This window comes from Phodopus roborovskii, unplaced genomic scaffold (genome assembly GCF_943737965.1).
Source record: "Phodopus roborovskii unplaced genomic scaffold, PHOROB, whole genome shotgun sequence".
Taxonomy (NCBI): Eukaryota; Metazoa; Chordata; class Mammalia; order Rodentia; family Cricetidae; genus Phodopus; species Phodopus roborovskii.
In genome coordinates, this window is record NW_026126627.1 from 799,098 (window position 1) to 821,786 (window position 22,689).

At 44.5% G+C, this 22,689-nt stretch overlaps 1 protein-coding gene across 4 annotated transcripts in view; it reads left to right on the plus strand.

The window, feature by feature from the left end:
* Positions 1-6,439: 6,439 nt before the first annotated feature.
* The window catches only part of Flnb (filamin B), a 138,975-nt gene continuing 122,725 nt past the window's right edge, over positions 6,440-22,689 (plus strand). For 3 of the 4 annotated variants that reach the window (XM_051206680.1, XM_051206681.1, XM_051206682.1), the window contains exon 1: positions 6,441-6,871. In XM_051206680.1, coding sequence (XP_051062637.1) covers positions 6,580-6,871 — 292 coding nt within the window. In that variant the 5' untranslated portion in view covers positions 6,441-6,579. Of the gene's footprint in view, positions 6,872-22,689 lie in introns of all 4 variants that reach the window. The other variant, XM_051206683.1, reaches the window with a different exon arrangement.

Genomic DNA, 22,689 nt, shown 5'->3' on the forward strand with positions numbered 1-22,689 from the left:
TCTGATTGGTTTGAATCACATTCCAACCCTAAACCAACCACCATGGTTTGTAGAAGGGGTTTTCTCTTTTCTCCTTTTTAGAAAAATTAAGGAAAATTAATTTTATATATGTGTGACTGTATTTTCATAACCCTCGCCATCTCCTCCCAACAAACCTCTATGTTGTCCTCCCCTCAAATTCTGTCTTTTTAAAGTCATTATTGTTACATATATGTGTATATATATATATATATATGAATAATATTTATTGTTTATATACATGTATACATATGAGCAAATATATGACTACATTTGCTGAGTCCATTTAGTGTTGATTATATGTATATATTTAGGTATTGCATAGTTAACTAGGGACCTCATTCCTGGGGAAGACGAATTCTCCCTCTCTCAACATCATCAATTACCCATAGCACTTCAGAACAGGAACTCAAAACAGGGAAGGAACCCGAAGGCAGGACTTGATAGAGAGGCTGCTTGCTGGCTTGCTCCTCATGGCTTGCTCAGCCTGCTTTCTTATAGAAGTCAGGACCTAGCAGGATATCATAGAAAACAACTTTAATCTCAACACTCAGGAGGGAAAGGCAGGCAGATCTCTGTGAGTCCAATGCTAGTCTGGTTTATATAGTGAGTTCTAGGACAGAGAAAAACAAAAACTCCAGGACCCCCAGCCCAGGCACAGCCCCACCCAGGCTGGGCCGCCCCCCTCAATCACTAATTAAGAAGACACCCTATAGCCAGATTTGATGGAGGCATTTTCTCATCTGACATAAAGCTAACAAGTACATCTTGGTGGGTCCTTCAATCCTTCCTTCTGTCCTTCCTTCCTTCCTGTTTGTTTTTCAAGACAGAATTTCTCTATGTAGCCCTGGCTGTCCTGAAAATCACTCTGTAGATTAGGTTGGCCTCAAACTCAGAGATCTGTCTGCCTCTGCCTCCCAAGTGCTGGCAATAAAGGTGGGCACCGCCACTGCCCAGCCTTGGGTTTTGGTTTTTTAGTTTTGTTTCTGTTTTTTCTTTTTTAGGCTTTCATGTATGAGTATTGTGTTACATAACTGCTCTGCAACTCCCCAACTCCTCCAGTTTCATTTCCCTACTCTTCTCAAATTCCTGCTTTCTAGTTGGCCAAGTTGGTCTTCATGCCAATCGTTGTACTGGATCTATCATGAAGTAGAGATCGTTGCAACAACACTTGTACTAAGTGGACGGTGTAAGAGGAAAAGCTGAAAGAAACCCTGTTACCCCATGTCCATACTGCTTTTCTACAGCCAGGCTTTGCTAGGACATTCTATTGAAAGAGGTTTATAACCAGCTGGGAATCACCTTGTGTCTTAACTTGGGGTCTGGATTTTTAACCTCAGCTCTATTGGCATAGATAATTCTTGTCCTGAGGAAACTGTTTCACTCATTGTATGTTTGGCACCATCCTCGACCAGTAATAGGGAGTAATATTTTATCTTTCATGGTAGCAATGTCTCTGGAGACATTGATGTCTCATTTGATGTAGTTTAGGCTAACCCAGAAACAGATTGTGAGGTGAAGATTGCAGACGGCATGAGTAACGGAGGAGGAAGGTTGAGGTAGCCAGTGTTGTTAGGTAGCTCCTCAGACATTAGCAGGCTGGGGGTATGATCACTAAGAATATACTCCCCCTCCTTCATAATCAGCTTTGAACCTTGTATAACAAATGACGCCCCTTAAGATTTAAATAAACAGAGCTTGGTGGTGGTGAGGGCACATACCTTTAATCCCAGCAAGAGGGAGGCAGAGGCAGGTGAATCTCTGAATTCAAGGCCAGCCTGGTCTTCAGAGTGAGTTCCAGGACAGCTAAGCCTATGCAGAGAAACACTATCCAAAAAAATAAAAAAAGATTTAAAAGAACATATGAGGGGCTGCGGTTTAGTTTGCAGAGTGCATGTCTAGCATGCATGAAGTCATGGGTTCAATATCTAGCGCTACATAAGGTGCATACGCCTGTAATCTCTGTCCTCAACAGATAGAGGCTGGAGGATCAGAAGTTCAAGGCCATGTTGGGGGGTGCAGCTCAGCAGTCAATAGTGGTACTAGCCTAGCATACCAATAAGCCTGGAATGGACTTCCCAGCACCTCCGAAGTCAGGATGGTGTGACAGAGAACTTCAAAGACTTCATGGAATTGAACTCAGGCTTCATATACACTAAGCAAGTACTCTACCAACTGGTCTGTATCCCTAGTCCTTGCTTTCAAATGTTCTTTATGAATGAAGGAGACCTCATCCTATTTTACAGGTGGGAAAACTAAGTGAGATTCAGAAACTCCATGCCTGAACTGGAAGCTTACTGACCAGTAGTAGATGCAGCACCCAAACTCTGATCTCCAGACCTACTAACCCTGCAGTCTTCTCCCTTCCAAAGAAAGAATTCTTCAGATATATGCAGTGAGGGAACTCTAAGCATCAGGAAGGTTATCCTGGGGTCTGATGAGTCAGAGAAGGACTCATCAGATAAGGACATTTCCACAGCAGTTTTGCTGACACAGGTCTTTGCTGCTTGGCCTCCGTCTGGGTTTGGGTGGAGCTGTTTCAACATGAGAAAGAAAATGTTAAGTTGGCCCTGTTGTTTAACAGGGGGCAAATACAAAAAGAAAACAATATTGGGGGAAGGTTAGAAAGAAGAATAGGCTCTGTAGTGAGCCAAAACATGTCTCAGTCTAGAAAGATTTAATCAGAGGCCAAAAGAAATCAAGGAGGACAGAACTTTACTGTTCACCACACATGATGGTGGCACCTTCTGGAGGAACATGTAGGTAGGCATCTTACAAGCTTATCAAGGGCCTATAAAAAGGAGTCTGTGTAACATTTCTTTGATTGAGGTCACATTGCTATGACATAAAATATTTACTCACAAATCAAGTCTGTGCCTTAGTAACTGGGATGTTAGTAATCTTATTGATAGTGATTGATCGATCCCCTGTGTATTAGATATATGACAGCAGAAAGACAGGTACAGAGGCCAAGAAAGGTCCCTTGCAAGTGTCACCCACTGCCATCACAACCATGGAACCAAAGTTTCTGATCAAGAAAGCTACAGCTGGGTGGCATGGTGGCATGTACATATAATTTCAGCACTTCAAGACAGGAGAACCAGGAATTCATAATACTAGCATGGTCTACATAAGACTCTGTTTCAAAGAAACTGTAAGAGAGATTGAGGGTGTAGCCTATATGAAGTCCTGGGTTCAATTCCCATAGTGCATGACTGTAATCCTATTGCTTGGGAGGTAGGAGCAGGAGCACCAGAAGACCCTATTTCAAAATAAAAGCAAAACAGAGCCTGTGAGTAGCTCATCTAAGGCAGTTGCCACAAAGCTTGACAATCTGAGTTTGATCCCTAGAACTCAGATGGTGGGAGACAGCTGATTCCTACAAGATGTCCTGTAACGTCTACACACTCACTGTGGCACCTGCATGCGCGCACACACACACACACACCACACCATACACCACTTCCCCCAAATCATAGCAAGCTATTTCTTTGATTTACTCCTCAATCAAACTTGCAGTGTGTGTGTGTGTGTGTGTGTGTGTGTGTGTGTGTGTGTGTGTGTGTGTGTGTGTTGGTTGTTGTTGCTGCTTTTGAGACAGTCTTCCTATGTAGCTAAGGCTAGCCTGGAGTTCACTATGTGGCCAAGGGGCGAGGGCAGGGGTGGTGTCAAACTCTCAATCTCTTGCTTCTGACTCTAATTAGAACTATGTGTTTTAAAAGCAACCCAGAGATGAAGTGCTCCTCTCTTCATATCCTGTGGAGAAGGAGGTCTGCAGCACCACCCTCATCACAGGCGAGGCTTCCTTTGACCAGAGTCAGGGGATGCTTGTCAGTGTTTCCCACTGACAAGCAACACTGTGCTTTCTACTGAGTTCAGTCTCCAACCTGAAATCTACATTTTACAAATATCAATGTAATTGCCTTTAAAAAGTCCTAAAGCCAGTGTGGTGGTGCTTGCTTGTAATCTCAGTACTTAGGAGGTGAAGGCAGGAGGATTAAGAGTTCAAGGCTATCTTTGACTATATGAAGAGTTTGAGGCTAACTTGAACTACATGAGACCCTGTTAGAGAGAGTAGGGGGCACACGTGAATGAGTTCACTATGGTTTAAAATGCAGAAATAAAATGCCTCTCCCAGTCTGTCTCCAACAGTGCTATTTGCTTATGAATCATCCCAGAGGCATTTTATACTCTGGCATGTAAGATATACACATATATATAGCCTTCCTTTATGTAGAACCAGCAGCCTTGTCATATTGTTCAGCACCTAACTATATGATTGCTTGGTCTGGTGACATGCTGGAGATAGCCACATTTTCTCCCCAGGAGAAATGGGTCGAGTGAATTAAGTTCTCTATATCAAAGTCCCAGCCATGCCCACTATCAGGAATTCAATATTGAGAAATAATTAGATCTGGTGTTATGGAAAAGTAATATGGCAAATGAAAATGAGATTAAGGGTATAGGTTGACTTTCAGGGTATAGAATCCACAGGAAATGAAGTCACTAAGATAAAGTGGAGGGTTTTCTCCTGATAGTATCATTATTTCTTCCATTCTAAAGGAAAATAAAAGCAGGAACTGTGAGTATACACTAGGAGCCTGAAGCCAGCACAGGTGAATGACAAGAGCCTGTTACTCTTTCCCTTTTAAGGCAGGGAAGGGTTGTTTAGCCTTCTAGTATCAATCTCCTTGGATTGACATGTTTGCAGTTAATTGCTTTGTGGAAATGAGTAGAGCAAACACCCCACCCAGGGCAGGGACCGGATGTAGATTCTTCAAGCCTGAAATGTCAGGCTGTAGGTCACACATTATGGGTGCCCCATACTGCCTACAGGTTTCCCACCTCAGCCTGCAACTGCTCATCCATCCATTCATCCATCCATCCACCCATCCACAAACCATTCATTTACCCACCCATTCATTTGTTCCCTACATTTCTCAATGACAAACCCACACCAGGTGCACAGATACAGCAGTGACTGAGATGGACCTGGTGTTGTTTGTGGGGTGTGCATCCCACTTCAGCATTGCTGTTCACCACTGAAGGAAGTCAAGACATGAACTCAAACAGGGTAGCATCCTAGAGGCAGGAACTAATGTAGAGGACACAGAGGGGAGCTGCTTGCTGGCTTGCTTACCATGGCTTTCTCATCCCACTTTCTTATACAACCCAAGACCCGCATCTCAGAGATGGCACCACCCACCATGGGCTGGGCCCTCCCTCATTGATCAATAAAAGAGAACATGCTTTACAGATGGATTTCAAGGAGGCATTTCCTCGGCTGAGGCTCCTTCCTTGAAAGATTCTATAGCTTGTGTCAAGTCGACACACAAAACCACCTAGTACACATATCTTTAATTTCTTCAAGGCCTTATATCTCCATATACTCCCTCACGCTGGGGAGCAGGGTGGCTTCATGGAGGAGATAACCAAGCTGAGCTGATAGTTACTAGGCTTGGGGTGTGGAGGGAAAGAGATTCTTAGGCAAAGGGAGGAGAAAAGGGACACAGGTCAGTAGGTGCCAGAACCCATTTATCTAGCCCTTTCTCCAGGCTGTGCCTTCTTGGAGCACCTTGACCATCATAGGTATAAAATGAAACATAGTGAGATCATTCTGAACTAATCAGTTTGTCCAATACAATCAAGGAGCCTTTAAGAGAGTTCTAGGAAGATGTGATCATGGAGAACTAAGGAGATGACAGGATGAGAAAGATTTTGTGCATCAATTTACAGGCTTTGAAGATAAGGAAGGCTTCATAAGCCAAAGCATGAACACAGCTTCTAGAACCCAGAAAGGAAAAGAACCTATTCTTCATCAGAAATTCCAGCAAGAAATACATTGATTGGGTCAGTGACATCAGTTTGGCTCACTAAATCACAGATGGGACATCTAACTTACACAGATGCAAGATAAGAAATTGTGGAATTCTTGACGTCAGGTTTTAGTAATTTGTTACACCAGTAAAAGACAACTAATATCCATAGAAAATAGAGTTCATCATCACTGGTACCATTTTCACAACAGTGTGTGAAACAGTTTCTTGACATAAGGAAATCAATGTGTCTAATTTACCATTGCCTTGTAGGCTCGGAGAAAGGCACCTCCCTCTCACTGAAACTACAGATGAGTTGCACATTTCCTCTCCACGTGACCATTCCGTCTAGTCCCCTGGTTCTGCAAATGCCCTTATTCTGGATCTTTCCCAGGTGTCTTTCTAGTTGACCATCAATCACATCAGGTTTGTGAAACTAAGGAGACAACCCGGCGTAGTTCAGTCTTTGGGCCATAGAGGGCGAGCACAGCTAAGGAGTTAACGTCTTTAAAGGCCTGAACGGGGCGGAGCCTCGGAGGCGGGGCAGTCTAGCGCGCAGGCGCCAGGCCAGGCTACTTGGGCGCTCCGGGACGAACCATTGCAGAGCAGCTTCTTTTGCGCCTTGGGTAGTAGCGAGTTCGAGCCGCTTTCCCACTTGCCTCGGTTTCCCCTTGCCTGGGTACTTGAGGCTTTTTAGATCAGCCCCTGCAGCTCGTTGCCTCCGTGTACTCTCTCCGCCTCCAGGATGCCGGTGACCGAGAAGGACCTGGCGGAGGACGCGCCATGGAAGAAGATTCAGCAGAACACGTTCACGCGCTGGTGCAACGAGCACCTCAAGTGCGTGAACAAACGTATCGGGAACCTGCAGACTGACCTTAGCGACGGGTTACGGCTTATCGCGCTGCTCGAGGTGCTCAGCCAGAAGCGCATGCATCACAAGTACCACCAGCGGCCCACCTTCCGACAGATGAAGCTGGAGAACGTGTCGGTGGCACTAGAGTTCCTGGACCACGAAAGCATCAAGCTCGTGTCCATTGGTGAGTGTTGTGACAGGGCCCTGCGTTTGCAGAAATCGGGGTACCGGCAGCGCGCCCCACCGCGCATCTTTTCCCTGGCTGGGTGTGGGGCCGAGGATCTAGGAACCTAGGCCCTTTCCTCTGTGCCATCTGTGGGCTGGGACCTGGCGTGATTGCTCGCTGGGGTGCTGCTGCAGTGGGTTAAGCACTAAGAACCTCCCGTCGTAGCTGCAGATTTGATTGCGGGACCCCTTGGGATTTCTGGGGAAATCATCTGCTGACCCTGGTGACAGAGTCCTGGAGTCAAATACCAAATCCCTACTTCGTGCTAGCCAGGTGCGCCCAGTATGATCCGCCCAGGTCGAAAGGGCGTTGGCTGGGAGTCTGGGAGACCTAGGAAGCGACAGTTCTCTGGCTTGAGATATCTCCTCCAAGGTGGAGACAGGACCCGGGACTCTCCTTTCCCCTTCCAACGCTGGAATTGGGTGTGGGCCCAGCGAGTAGAAGTGGGAGTCACAGGGGAATGAATGTTCTCGCTTCTCACCTCTGCTCAGCGTGGCGGGTCGCCTCAGGTTGAGATAATTTAGTGACGACAGTAATTAATGTCTGTAGAAAAAGGCTTAACTAGCGCCGACTGTGTGGCCACAGCCTTCTAAGTTATCTTAGTACTTAATGTTCTCTGGCCTGAGGTATCCTTAGACCCATTTTACAGAAGAGTGACATTTAGAGGGCTAGTTGGCTTGTCCAAGGTCACTGCAAGTATGATCTAGCTAAGAACAAAAGCAGGTGACAGTTTAGGTTTTTCTCTTTCCTGTCCCACCCCCTTCCCTGGGTCTTCCTGAGAAGGTGTATGAGTCTGGCTTCTTTCCTAATGTCTTCAGGGTGAGAGGATTAAAATCTGGAGTAGTTGGAGGTTTCTGAAGAGGTTCGTGACTGTAGGAACAAGGGAGGGTTCCCGTCTTTGCGGGCTTAGACATTTACATGTGCACATATAGCATGTATGTAAAGATTTTTGTGTGCACAGTGGGGTGTGTAGAGTATTTCGTATGCAGAGGATGTGTGCACTTCACACTGTGTACATGGAGGGGATTACTTTGACTGGGGTTTCTTCCTGAGGAAACAAGGCCATTATAGTGACTCCAGTGACTGAAAGGAAGGTGGGTGTGGCTTGCGGGACTTTCTCCAGGGGAAAGGGTTTCCCTCTATACTGAACCTCCTCCCAGCCTCCTGCTGGACTTTCCCCACACCCTTGCTGGCGGTAGACCAGCTTCCTACTTCCTGAGTCCAGGAAGCTACAACACCAGACTGCCTCCTAGCAGGCTCTCCCTCCCAGGCATGATTTCGGGGTTCCCATCTCTCATATCCATTCTTTAAGTTGCGTGTTTATTTAATTAACTCAACAAAGAAAATTAAATTAAACCAGGAGTTAAACATGACATAGAATAGCTTAAGAAAGAAACCATAGCACCAGAAAAATCAAGGGCTGCCTAATTTATCGGCTTTTTAGTCATGGGCAGCTGCATCTAGTCTGGCATGGCTCTACAGCAAGGCCCCCAGTTTGTGAGTCACATTCTGGATTTGTTTAGTGGTCCCTTGCAGTTTTCTAATTGGTCCTCATGATTTCCAGTCATGAACCTGGTGAGATCTGGGCTTCCTGTTGTCTGACATCCCATGGTTATCTTCCATTCATCTGATATGGGTCTGTTACCCATTGCCAGCTCGTTTCAGTAGACTATCACAAGTTGTACTGTTTTATTTGTCTTTTAAAAATATTTCTTGGATCATATTCCCCAAGTGGTATTCCTAAGTTAGAGGGCGTGACCACATACAGATCCTCTCTAGTTGCTTTCCAGAAAGATCTCTTAGCAAACAGGTTTTTTTCTGAAGACCTTCCGGTCTTGCCAGGGACCCAGACTGCTGAGGGAGGAGATGGAGCCAAAGGCGTGTTCTTGCTATGTCTAGGGATGTTGTAGGTAATGACTAGACCATAAAATTTCACCTACTTTGGACTTGGGTTTGCTTACTCACTGTTCACTTTATGGGCTCCATGGCACTTTCTATAGGGCCACCCACTGGGTGTTGTATTCTGATGACTGCTCCCATTGAATATCCAGGATAACAAATTGATAGTAATTAATATCCTTCTGATAATGATCTTTCCAAGCAGTCTCTGGGAGTCATATGGTTGCTGTTGTTACTGTCACTGTGGTTAGTATTAGTATCCCTGCTTAAAGATTGGAAACACTACTCTGGGCCTAGAATGCAGTTTTGCCAAGCTGTTGAATTTGAACTTTGAGTGAATTACTTTCTAGTGTCAGAGGTGAAAACAATACAGCCTCCCTTCCCTCTCCTGGGATTAAAGAGCTGATATAGCCTACACTTTGCAGTGCCAGGGTGTTGGAGTGTCAGCTGGATACCCAAAGTTTGAACCTTAGCCTCAGAGGCAATAGGGATCATGGGGCCTTTGAAGACAGGATTAATCCACTGGGCTGTGATGAGAGCTCAGGAGTTAAATGCTGTGACTGTAAGGAAGTGAGTGGGGTCAATTTGTGTTTTGTTTTATGGTTTAATCTGTTGAGGAATAGTGCTTTCTCCATTGGTGGTATTTTATTGAGCTTTCCTATTCTCCAGGGGCTTATGTTTACTCCATAACCAGGGAAGATTATTGCATGAATTCAGGGCTAACCTCCAACAATTTATATTGTGGGAACCTTTAGAATCATGTCTGTAAGCCCAGCTTTGAGATATAAGATGGTCAACAGCTACCAGAGGACAGTGGCATACCTGCCAACAACTTCTGAAAGACAACGCTGGCTATTTATTTACTCACATTTGTGGTTCATCATAAGTTGTTCCCACCCTGGGCTCAATCCCAAAATTGAAAGTTTTGCTTAGTTTCTTATTATGTTTGATAGTTCACAGTGATGATCAGCATGCTTAGTTACAGGTTTTTTTTTTTTTTTGTAAGGAACTGGCAGTTTTATTTACATGTTTTCTCCAAAATCTTTCTGACTTGTGGGCAGCCCAGCTAACTTTGGAAAGAAAAGAGGTCTCAAAGCCCAAGAATGACGATTGAGGCTGCTAGAAATTTGGGGTTGGTCCTTTAGAAAAGGAATGTTTCCCCTTTTTACAAGATGCAGCTGACCCTGGTGCTTATTTAAGTTACCTGCACAGGATCAGCCTAGGTGTTATTAGTGAGTTCCCAAGATTTTGAGTCCCTGGGTGTGGGTCACCATGCCACCCAGCATCATTCCTTCCTCCTTTGTCCTGCCATCAGTAATCTGATCTTCTACAGACAGTTCCCATTTGTGGTTCTTCCTGAACTAGCTGGCAGAAACCAGTGTGTTCTTTTGGACCATGCAGTAAAAGACCCCCAGAGAATATGTATGTATTGAAACTTAATGTTTTGTTAGAATTAAAGTTCAGGGCCATTTGCAACAAGATAGCCACATATTACTGTGAGATAGAGTTAAGGGCAAGAAGTCTTGGTTCAATTCTCACTTGCCACAAAATAGCTATTGAGAATTTCTTTGGCTCTGTTGTCTAATTGCTGAAAGAGAAACAATAAATACCACCTTAAAATGTTGTTACAAAGATTAAACAAGTTAATACTTTTAAAAATAGCTGGAACCAGGGGCTGGTGAGTTGGCTCAGTAATACTTTTGTAGAGAATCTGAATCCAGTTGCCAGCACCCACATAGTGGTGTATAACCATTTGTAAATCTAGTCCCAGGGAATATTATGCTCCCTTCTGAACTCCATAGGCACCAGGCGCATTTCATGCAGGCCAAACACTCATACACATAAAATAATTAAATAAAACTTTTTAAAGTGGCTGAATAGTTCAGGGTTCCTAGTAAATGCTCGGTGAGTGCTTGTTAACTAAACAAGACACTGTTGGCTAATCTCAAATCAGGCTGGAAGGCTTTGCACACTGAAATGAAGCTCAAAATCAGCACCTCCCTGAGAGGCCAGCTCAGGTGGCTAGAGTTGATTCTACTTGCTAAAACAGGGAGGAGCTGCCTAGATGGTGTCTGCTCCTTGGAAGGGGATGACCCTGGTATGTTCTGGCTGCCTCCAGGGCCCATTCACACTTGCTTTGTTTCTGAGCTGGACAGGAGCTCCAGGCGCCTGTCATTCCAACCTCCCACCCAGTTCAGGAATCTCTGGGCCAAATCACTTCCAGATGGTGGCTGGAGCTTTGCTGAGCTCCAGCAATAGTGAGCCAGCTTGCCAGCTAGCCTTCATTCTTGGTTCTTGGAGTCTGTGGAAAGGGGGGCTTTTATTTGGAGCCAAGTATGTCTTTAGGCATTCCCACCCACAGGTTCAGGTTCTGCTGTGTGGGTAGGCACCACCACATAGGCTGCTATTTGATTGAGGGTGGCTACTTTGGGGTAGTAGATGTTCAGAACCCAAGATTTTAGGCCATGGCCAGGGATTCTAGGCATCTTATTTCCTTCCTTCCTTCCTTCCTTCCTTCCTTCCTTGTTTGAGATAGGGTTTGTTTCTCTGTATAGCTCCATCTCTCCTGGAACTTTCTCTGTAGACAAGGCTGGCCTCGAACTCAGAGATCTGCCTACCTCTGCCTCCTGAGTGCTGGGATTAAGGCATGCACCACCATGCCTGGTTTTGCATCTTGCTTTCTGTCTACATAGGACCAGCATGTCCTAGCCTACTGATCCAGGCATGGAACCAAAGCTTGGGTTATGATTCCCACTGTGTACCACAGCAGCCCTGATATCCTGCTTTATTTTTCTAAGCCTTGGCTTCTCCATCTGCAAAATGAAGATAGGATGGCAGAGAGCAATATTTTTGATTAGGCTGGGGCTGTAGCTCAATTGGTAGAATTCTAGCCTAGAGTGTGCAAAGCCTAGAGTTCGACCCCTGAACTGAATGAGCCTGTCATGGGAGCACACACCTGTAATTCTAGTGTTTGGGAAGTAGAGGCAAGAGGATTAGAAATTTCTCTGAGCTACACACACACACACACACACACACACACACACACACACACACACACGTTGTAATACAGTGATATTGACATGTTCATTATTAATATTATTGTTATTTTTTGTTTGTTTAAAACAGTCTAGGCTTGCTTTGGAATTCCAAATATTCTTGCCTCTTCTTTCCAATTTTGGAATCTGTACAGGGCCTTTTGCGTGCTAGACAAGTGCTCTACCACCAAGCTATATCCTTAGTTTTTCTTTTTCTCCATCTATCCCAGTCCCTATTTGTTTAAGTTTACTCTTTTATTGTTCTAAGGAATTGGGTCTGTGTTATAACCCCAGCTGCCATAAATTTCCAATTAAGCCTGATGGAACGTGTCAACCTAAATGGGTACTATTCCTTCATTAATAATAATTACAGTTCCCATTCAAGGCATTACACTAGAAGTCAGCCTTTACATTATTGTGGTTGCTAGTTACCTATTGAATGTACCAATGAACACTGAGTAGACACAGATTTATCATGCAATGAACCATAACATTTCTTCAGAGGCTTTAAGGTAGAGCTCTTAGGTAGCTGTCTTGCTTTCCATGGGAATCTGAGTCTATGTCATGGGGAGGGCTTTTCCTGGGAAAGATGATTAGAAAACCAAGCTGTTCTCTGTAAGCTATGGTGCCAAAATGGTGAGGATAGCTATACTGGAGATAAAGGAGGGGCCTGCTGACTATTTTAATTGTATTCTTGGTGTGACAATTGAAGCTGAAAAGGGGGGGGGCCGCCTACATATCCAGTATGTTTTGTTTGATAGTTTTTTATTTGAGACAGAGGGTAGAGAATGGCCTCAGCCTCCAAAAGTGCTGGAATTATAGACACACACCCATCAGAAGCCTTTGTTCTTGGAGCCTTCTGTCATTTGCCTTCAGTGCATTTCTTTGATCAGTAATAGTTACATCTCTTCTACAAACTGTTATGAAGTAATTGGATGGGATTTTTACCTCACCTATTGTCTGTGGCAAAGTTTACCATAGAACAGTTGTCGCCATTTGGCATCTCTCAGCCAGTCCCCATACTGTAGAATTCCCTTGGCTGGATTCTTTTGTACTGTAAGAGAAAACACCGGTGATGAAACGGAACTGAACTGACAGCTGCTACAGGTCTACCTACCATCAGAGCCTGCTTTTTCTGAGTAACTCCCATTGGGGGTGGGGGACATCAATCTCGTACTGTCTCCTTGTGTATTCTTCGTACCAGCTCTGCTTTGTGATGTCTGTATACTCAATATTGAGGGGTATCCCACTAAGCCTCTACTATAATATCATGTGTTTTTGTGCCTTCTGTCAGCTACGAATTGGCCCTTCAAGTCCTTATTGCTTCTAATCCTCATTACAAACCCTGTAATGCTTTATTTTTGAGATAGTGTCTCACATTATAGTGCAGACTGTTCTTAAGTTTGTGACCCTCCACCTTCTGAGTGTTTTATCTTTGCATTTTATAGGTGAGAAAACTAAGGCTGAAATTCACATCCCTTTATGTATGACACAGGCTGTGCTTGTCGGTCATGTCTGACTGGAAGCCTGAAGGCCCTTTTTCTTCAGCACAGCTATGAATGTGGCCCGATGCAAAACTGTAAACTTATTTAAAGCATTATATGCAGATTTTGTTTTTCCTTTTTCTTTTGTAGTTCAGTTTTATGGTTCTGGAATATGTATGTATGTAATTCATCCCTGTGGTTCTGGAGTCTGGATGACTGCATCCTGTTGCAATCTCAGAAGGCTGGACTGAGAGACTGTGAGAATGAAGTATTCTCATGTCAGTCAGACTACACCTTGTCAAGTAATAGGTCTGTTGTAGAAAGAGGTTGTGGGAGAGACTTTTTCTTGATTGAGGGTGGTGTTTGGTTTATTTCTTGTTTTTTTTTTTTTGCTTCATATTTTATGTATTTGCAACATTAAAATTTATTGCTAAAAGCTGGGCTTGATGACACAAGCTTTACCTGCTCAGGAGGCTGAGACAAGAGGATCAGAATTTCAAGGCCAGCTTGGGCAATGAAAGTGATGCTTAGCTAGAATGTGTGAGGCCCAGGGTTCGAGCCTACTATTGGAGGGAGGGAGAGAAAGAAATCTCCTGACATCCCACAGAACCTTGGGCCATTTGCCTTACTTGTTCCAGCACCAGGAGGACAGATTGTCTGTGCAGGGTGCTTTCCTACGGATCTTTAGATTCCTTTGCATTTGGTTCCCAGTGGGGAGCAGCAAAAGCTTGTTTGCTTTGAGCAGGCTGATTGGGGCCTTCTTGTGCTGTGAGACCTGGAAGCCGGAGGTGAGAAAGGAAGGAGATAGAAGCCTCCTGGCTTCTATCCTGCATCGGAAGAACTCACAGTGCCTAGCTAAAGCAGGTGTGGACTGAGATGGAGGAATGTGAGAGGTGACCCTGTCATGAGAGCTTTGGTGACAATGGACATTGGCCCAGCTGTGCTTTGTCAGAAATGACCTCGCCTATATCCCTGTCTTCCGCTACCTTTAAACATTAACCAGGCTGTTTTCTGGGGAGTGCAGGGTTCCTTTCTGCTCAGGTCTGGCAGTGGTCTTTTGTTTATTTGGCTGACATTTCTTGCCTGCAGTTCCACCAAGTGGCTTTCTGTTCATTTTTCAGCTTGCCTCAGGCTGGGCACCAGCAGGAAGGAAGCTGTGTCTTGAAGCTGAGCTTGTGTTGCCCGTGGCCTTCACTCCTCAGAGAGGCTGGTGTGAGGGCCCATTCAGGGCTCAGCCTCCTGAGCAGTTCAGGGCTGGTTTGTTGAAAGGTCTGGTGTTTAACACAGCACCCCTGTTCTCTGTATCTGAGGCCCTTTATGCTGGCATGAATTCCTTTTCTCATGGAGATTTGAAGTTCTTTTGACTAACTGGCTCAGTCACCTTACTGGGTATTTTCATAAGGATTTCACCGTGCCAGACAACTTTTCTGGAATTTCCTCTCCAATAGAAAGGCAACCAGTGAGGTTGCAATGATTTGAAACTCGGCTTGGAATGTTGGCACCCTCTCTATATAGGGAAAACGGGTGGGGATTTGTGGCAGGGACTATGTAAATTTGCTATGATATATAAATTGAGATTTTAAGGTGAAAAAAAAAAAAAAAAGCGGTTGACTTTCCTTCCACAAGAGAGAAATGGTGTTTGTTTCCACCTTGTGCTGAGTGTGACTGAGGGATAAGCAGGCCTCCCTTGCAGCAGGGGCAGGAAAGATTCCTAGTGGCTAAAATCAGGTTCCTTTATGCCCCCAACAAGCCGTCCCTTGAGGGAACAGTTAGCTCTTTATTATGTTGGTTAGTATCATGGTTCTTGTGTGAACCATTCTCACTTCCTTGCATGTTCCTAAAGGGCCCTAACAGATTCAAAGAAAGCAAGAATGGTCCAGCCTTCCACTGTCTGTCAAACACTCACCGGAGTCTGAGAGTGAACGACAGAAATGGGGACAAATGTTGCTGGTTGGGTACCTTGGGGACCAAAGCTCTAAAAACTTTTTTTTTTTGAGACAGGGTTACATGTATCCTAGGCTGACCTTGAACTTGGTATATGACCAAGGATGACCTTGAACTAATAATGTGCCACCACACCACACCTTGTTTATGCCATGCTGGGGATCAAAACCAAGGCTTCTTGCTTGCTGAGCAAGCACATGCCAACTGAGCTGTATTCCTAGTCTCAAGGTCTTTGTGACTTGCTAGTTCCCTTAACTGAGCAGAGCTCTTGGTTCTGTCCACAGAACTTCTTTAGAAAGAGGTGGGGCATAGTGGAAGAGCCGGGATGTTTCAGGTCATCTAGAGGCAGAACCCAGAAAGAGCCCCGAATAGTACAGCCTGGCTTCAAAGCACTGTGAGTGGCTTGTCATGTTCCTCAGCAGCTGAAGATGGCTAGCTGGCACCTGGAATGGCATGCCTCTGGCACAGAGGACTGTCTAGGCATTAGTTTCCCACTTCCTACAGATGACTCTCACCTACAGTCTTTTCTGTGTCCCCTTTATTGATATCCAAGGGCAGTCACTTCTAACTGGAGGTCCTTGCCTTGTCCTAAGGACCATATCCCTTTCTTGCATTTGATTTGGGCTCCTCTGCCATGGATCATAATTGTTCCAAAGGCAGGTGCTGTGTCTTGTTTACTTCTGTGTAAGCTTGGCACTTAATAGGAATTTAAGAGATAATTTACTAAATAAGCAGTCTCTCACACAATGGATTGAATAAAAATCCCAGTGCATTGATTTGCTTGCACTGTGTTTGTTTTTGCAGATTTCAGGATATTTATTTTTACTTTATGTGTATTGGTGTTTTGCCTGCATGTATATCTGTGTGAAGTTACAGTTGCGAGCTGCCATGTGGGTGCTAGGAACTGAACTTGGGTCTTCTGGAAGAGTAGTCAAATGCTGTTAACCACTGAGCCATGTCTCCAACATCAAGATTTTAATCTTGTTAAGCTACATTTTTGAAATCTACTTCTAATGCATTTCTCTTGCTTATTAAAAAAGTCATATTTGGGGGACTGGAGAGGTGGCTCAGAAGTTAAGATCACTGGCTATTCTTCCAGAGGTTTTGAGTTCAATTCCCAGCAACCACATGGTGGCTCATAGCCATCTATAAAAAGAGACCTGGTGCCCTCTTCTGGTTTGCTGGCATAAATGCCAACAGAGCACTATATACTTAATAAATAAGTTAAAAAAAATCATATCTGCAGACCAGTGAGATGGCCTAATGGGTTAAAGTGTTGCCGCCGTGCAGCATGAGTTCAGTTCCCAGGACCCACATGTTGGAAGGAGAGAGAATACCTGAAAATTGCCCTCTAACTTCTGCTACATGTTTGGTGCATGGTGCATGAGCACACACATACATGTGTGTGTGCATACACACACAGATATGTAAATAAACATAATTTTTAAATTTATATTTGTAATTATTTACTTATCCCCCCCTCCCAAAAAACAAAAAACAAAAACAAAACCAAGAACTAACATAAAAAAAACATGGATCTCACCTGTAAAGAACTTCAGTGGATTTTTTTGTTTCCTTTCACAGAATTTGGTGTAAGCCTCCTTTGGTTGTAATGGGAAAATGTGAGATGCATTTTCTTTCTCAGGAAAGACTGTGGGCTGGAACTTTCTTGTGCAGTCATTTGGTCACACTGGTGTTTGTACCAAGAGTCACCATTGAGTTTTAACTGTACTTGGAGCAGCATTAAAATTGGAAGTCTTATCTGCCTCTCATTATGGTTTAGAAGTCTCCTTTGGTTCAGGAATATGTTTTTGCTCAACCATGGAGCAGAGGTGTCCCAGCTACTTCCTGTCTCTTAAAAGCTTTGAGGACCAACTTTTCTTGTGCCAAGGTTAATAACAGTTACTATGTTTGATAACTGTTGCCGATTTTTGTCACATGTTTAGCTGCCCAGTAGAGAAACTCAGTTTAGTTTTTAGTTGCTCAGCTACATCCACAGTTTAAAATGTGTTTCACAAGTCCCCTGACAGGATGGGGCCGGGCAGTTTAGTGTCTCCTTGCCCTTCCTCTGGACTTGCAGAGTTCTGAGAATCACATGCCACCCTGAAGGCTGATGCTCTTATGGAGGAACTGTTCCCCCAGTACTTCAAAAGGACACCAGACCAACAGAGTATTCCATTTCCTTTTCCTGTGAGGCAAAGGAATGAAAGCCACTTCTGGTACACTTTCCAAGTGAGCCATCTCCCTAGCTCATTTCTTTCATTTTTGGTTTTGCCTTCTCTGTGTAAGAGAAGGCCTGTGAATCCTGGCACTTTTTGTTTGCTCTCACTGGCCACAGGAAGCTGTGTTTCTCCTGCTCACCAGACAGGCTTGGTGGTTTGTAATCCCAGATGCTACTGAAGCTCAGTTTGAACACAGGAGTTTGAAACCAGCCTGAGCAAAGTAGAGAGACTCTACCCCAAAGGGAGGGGGTGGTGCATGTGCTGGCCTCCAAAGAGGGTAGGAGACAACAAAACCTCCAAATGGTCTCCCTTCCAGAGTCTTGATGTTTCTGGCTCCGAGCAAGTACTCAGGAAATGACAGCTGATGCTTGTGACTTTAGCAATGGCCCACTTAACCCTGGGGAAGTGAGTCTTTATGCTAATGTCCCAGGTACTGCTCCTGCTTATCTTTCCGGGGTTTAGTGGACATGATGAAGAGTAAGGAGCTGGAAAGACAAGGTGTTTCCAGTATTAATCCATGCTCATGCTGACTGTCTTGCATGCTTTCCTCCGGAGCAAAATAGCAAAGCATGCTGGCTGCTCCCATCCATCTCCTGGAGACTAGCTGTCCCTGCCTTGGCCCTGGGCATCACTTTCTGTCCCTTCTAATCCAGGCTTTTGACATCTGGAATATCAGAGGCTACCTGCAATACCTGCAACACTTTCGCTGTCCTGCCTTAACTCCAGCATGATCCAACCTTGTGTGATAAGGCTTGTGGTAAATTCTTAGTAATGCTTGAGAACCATGCTGGACATCAAAGTTGTTGGGCCAGGATGGGTGTCGGAGGCTGCCAGTAGTGAATTCTGTGGTTGTTAATACAAGAGTGGATCTGGGAAGTGACAGAGCCCTCAGTTCTCTGCAGCTGGACCAGCCTTCCCACTCCCAGGCTGTGAGGATGTGTGTGGCATCACAGCCTACCTGCTTCTTCCACCTGCCTGCCGATTCCACAGTCATGTTAGACTTCTATCTGATAGGACAGCATTAATAACTGCCATTTTGTTTCCCGTGGCCAGGGAATATCCTGCCCCTTTCCCAAAGGTAGAGCAGATGAAGGTTCCTGAGTGATGAGGGCAGAACCCCAGTTTAACCACAGGAAAGAATGAGTCAGCTGAGGTGCTTTTTCCATGTGACGGGGCAAAAATTTGAACACTTTCACAATGGCTTTTGTTTCTAAAGCTCCAGCAGCTCAGTGTTATCAATATCATCAGCAGGTGTTTAGTCCAGACTTAGTCTAACTCTCTCTCATTGCCAGGTCTGTGTCTCTGGTGATTAGGACCCCTTCTCTGAACTCACATCTCCCTCTGTAAAAAGGGAAGAACCAAATGAGGCCTACACCTCCTGAACTTCAGTGGTTGCTGAAGCAGCCGTGCCTCCCACCTAGTTTTACACCCCATGGCTGTCTCTCTTTCATTTTTCACTTAATTTTATTTCCCCCTGCAGTTGACTCACTTTTACAACAGATGTAATTGAAAAGGAGACTTTGTGTCACTATCATAATGGAAAAGCAGCATCACTAAGTAAATGAAGGTAACTATAAATAAACCCAAAACACTGCTCTAAAGTCCCTGCCAGCAGCTTGCCTGTGCTCAGCATGAGGCCTCCTTGCTTGTAGGAGAAAGAAGGGGAAATGAGCGGGAGATGAACCGTGTGGAAAGTAACCAGCACCACACTAACGCTAAGCTTCTCCCCTGACTTGCTGAAGCTGATAGAGGGCAGTAACTGGGGAGAGAGCCACATCCCCTTGATGCATAGTGACTGGTGGTCACCAGCTCTGATTAGTCATGTACAGTGGTTCCTCCCGTATCTGTGGTTTGGCTTTCTGTGATTTGTGACACACAGAAATAAACAATGAGTAAGTTTAAAATTATACCCTGTTCTGATGAACCCTTGTACCATTCCACTGCATCCTCCCTGGGTAGACCCATTCAATTGTCCAAAGGAAAGGGTCTGTGTTAAATGTGTTTGCCCTAAGTCAGTTTACAAATAATATGTGGATCCAACAAAGCAAATTGAGAGATATTTACTGTGATACTGTTTATATTAACTTTGACTTACATGTTGTCTTAGTTTGGGTTTTTATTGCTGTGAAGATGACCACACAAACTCTTTAAAGGAAAACATTTAATTGAGGTGGCTCACTTACAGTTTTAGAGGTTCAATCTGTTATCATCATGTTGGGACATAGTGGCATGCAGGCAGACTTGGTGTTAGAGAAATAACTGAGAATCCTACATCTTGCAGGCAACAGGAAGTTGACTGAGACACTGGGCAGTATCCATTAGCATAGGAGACCTCAAAGCCCACCCCCACAGTGACACACTTCTTCCAACAAGGCCCTACCCACTCCAAAGCCACACCTCCACATAGTGCCCCTCCCTATGAGATTATGGAGACCGATTACATTCAAATTGCCACATTCTACTCCCTGGTACCAAAGCCTGGTAGCCATGTCATAATGCAAAATGCATTTAATGCAACTTCAAAAGTCCCCATCATCTGTCACAGTCTCAACAACGTTTAAAAGTCCAAAGTTTGGTCTCTTCCGAGATTCATGCAATCTCTTACCTGTAATTCCCTATAGAATCAAAATCAAAAAGCAGATCACATACTTCCAACATATGATGGCACAGGATATACATTACCATTCCAAAAACAGGGAAGGGAGCACAGTGAGGAAATAATAGACTAAAGCAAGGACCAAAACCCAGCTGGGCAAACTCCAAACTCTGCATCTTCATGTCTGATGCTGAAACGCTCTTCAGATCGCCAACTCCTCTCAGCTTGTTGACTTAGCACACTTGTTTCTTTTGGGCTGGTTCCACTCCGTTAGCAGCTCTCCTCAGCAGGTATCCCACAATTCTGGCATCTCTAACATCTTGGGGTCTCCAGAGTAATCCAGGCTTCAACTTCGCAGCTTCACGAAATGGCCTCTCTACATGCAGGAACACCCCTGACACATGCCTGGCCTGACCGGCTTTCCTTAGATGATGCAGAGACAAACTCCACAACCCATTTTTTTCTATCCTTAACTCTAAAGCCTGAACTGAAGCTGCCGACTTCTGCTGCTTACTGTGGCTGGAACACGGCCCCCTCATTCAGTACATCTTCACCAGCTTTCTGTCCTTCCCTGCTTAATTTGGCTGTCCTGAAACTGTATCTCTAAACCAGGCTGGCCCCTAACGCAGAGGTCTGCCTCTGGCAGACCTCTTCTGAGTGCTGGGATTAAAGGTGTGTGCATCACCACATCTGGCTCACTTTTCTTTCATTCCTTTTCCATGTTGGGGATTTGGCTGGGTGGGATCTTTCCCTGAGGTCACCACTCCCTTTATTCCATTTCTTAGTCTGCTTATCTCCGTAATACAGGCTTTAACTCCATTCCACTTTCTGGTGCTCCTTTTTCCTCAAATATTTTTCCTTGCTCAGGTTGCTCCTTCTCAAAATATATCTTCATTAGAGTTAACACTCGTAACCACAGGACAAAGTCTATACTAGGCTGTTTTGAGATTTCCTCTGTCAGTGGAATGAATTCAAAATTCTTCATTTTAGCTTCAGGCAAACTTTTCATACAAGAGCAGAAAGTGCAGCCCCTTTCTTCACCAAGATATCACAAGAATGATCATTAGGCAGCATACTAAAATTCTTCTCTGTAACTTTTTGAGCCAGCTCCCCACAGTTCCTCAAATCACACTCAGCGCCACAGTCTTCCGTGCTCCTACTAGCAGTGCTTAAAGCATTAAACTGCTTTCCTAACCTGAACTCCCAAAGTCCATAACTCCAAACAAAAGCATGGTCATGCCTATCACAGCAATGCCTCACTTCTGGTACCAACTTTCGGTCTTAGTGTGTATTTTTATTGCTGTAAAGAGACACCATGACCACGGAAACTCTTATAAAGAAAAACGCTTAGTTGAGGTGGCTCACAGTTTCAGAGGTTCATTCCATTATCATCATGGCGGGGAGCATAGCGACATGAAGGCAGATGTGGTGCTGGAGGAGCAGCTGAGAGTCCTTCATCTTGAAGGCAACAGGAAGTCAACTGAGACACTGGTTGGTATCCTGAGCATAGGAAACCTCAAAACCCATCCCTACCATGACCCACTTCCTTCAACAAGGCCATACCTATTCAAAAAAAAGCCATGCCTCCTATAATAGTGCCATTCCTATGAGATTATGGGGGCCCATTACATTCAAACTATCGCACATGTATAATACAATACATATATGTTCATGGGAAAGACCACCACCAAAACTTGTGGTTGCCGGGGGTGTATGTGTGCAGTAACTGGGGCACACAGTTCTGGGTATACAGCTCGATGTGACAGTACATATGTTAAACCCCAGCACTGGGGAAACAGGCTGGTGGATCTCTGAGAGTTTGAGGGCCGCCTGGTCTTCATAGCTGATTCTAGGCCAGTCAGGGCTATACAGTAAGATCATGTCTAAAAAACAAACAGAAAAAGGGTGTGCAGAGACTTTTGATTCTTCATATATTCTTCAGTTGAGTGGTAATAGCGTTGTTCCATGTGTCCATGTGTTTGTCTGAACTATTTCTCTTTTAAGAAGGCTGGCAATGTGTACCTCAGTGGGAGAGTAGTAGCTAAGCATGTATGGAGTCCTAGATTTGATCTCTAGCACTGGAAAAATAAAAGGAATGGTGACACAAAGCTGCAGTTCTAGCTCTGAGCATTGAGAGAATCACTTGAGTCCCTGGGAGTTTTATCCTGCCCAGGCAACGTAACAAGACTCTTAAAAAGGATTGGTACAATGCATTTCTCTGTTTGACCATAGAAAGGAGAAAAATACCTTGTGTTTATTATTCTATTTGGTTGTCTTGCATACAGGTTTGAGCCCAGCTTGTAATAAAGAAAATAGATCATCCTCAAGATGGTTGAATATGATATTAAAACAAAAGACATTCATACTTAGTAGGATCCCTCCTCCCAGATGTGTTGAAAGACCTGAGCTAATTACTTTAGAGTATAAGGCCCTCCTGTTGCTTGTGTGAACTTGAGAAGCTTGAGATTCTCAAAGACACAGAGCTCCAGAAGTTTGCCTTCAGGAGCTTCCAGTCAATAGTTCTTTTGTCTGAGAGAAGATGTTTCTCAAGGTAATTCCAAGGGGTTGCTGAAATATTTGCACTGTCTCTAAAAGT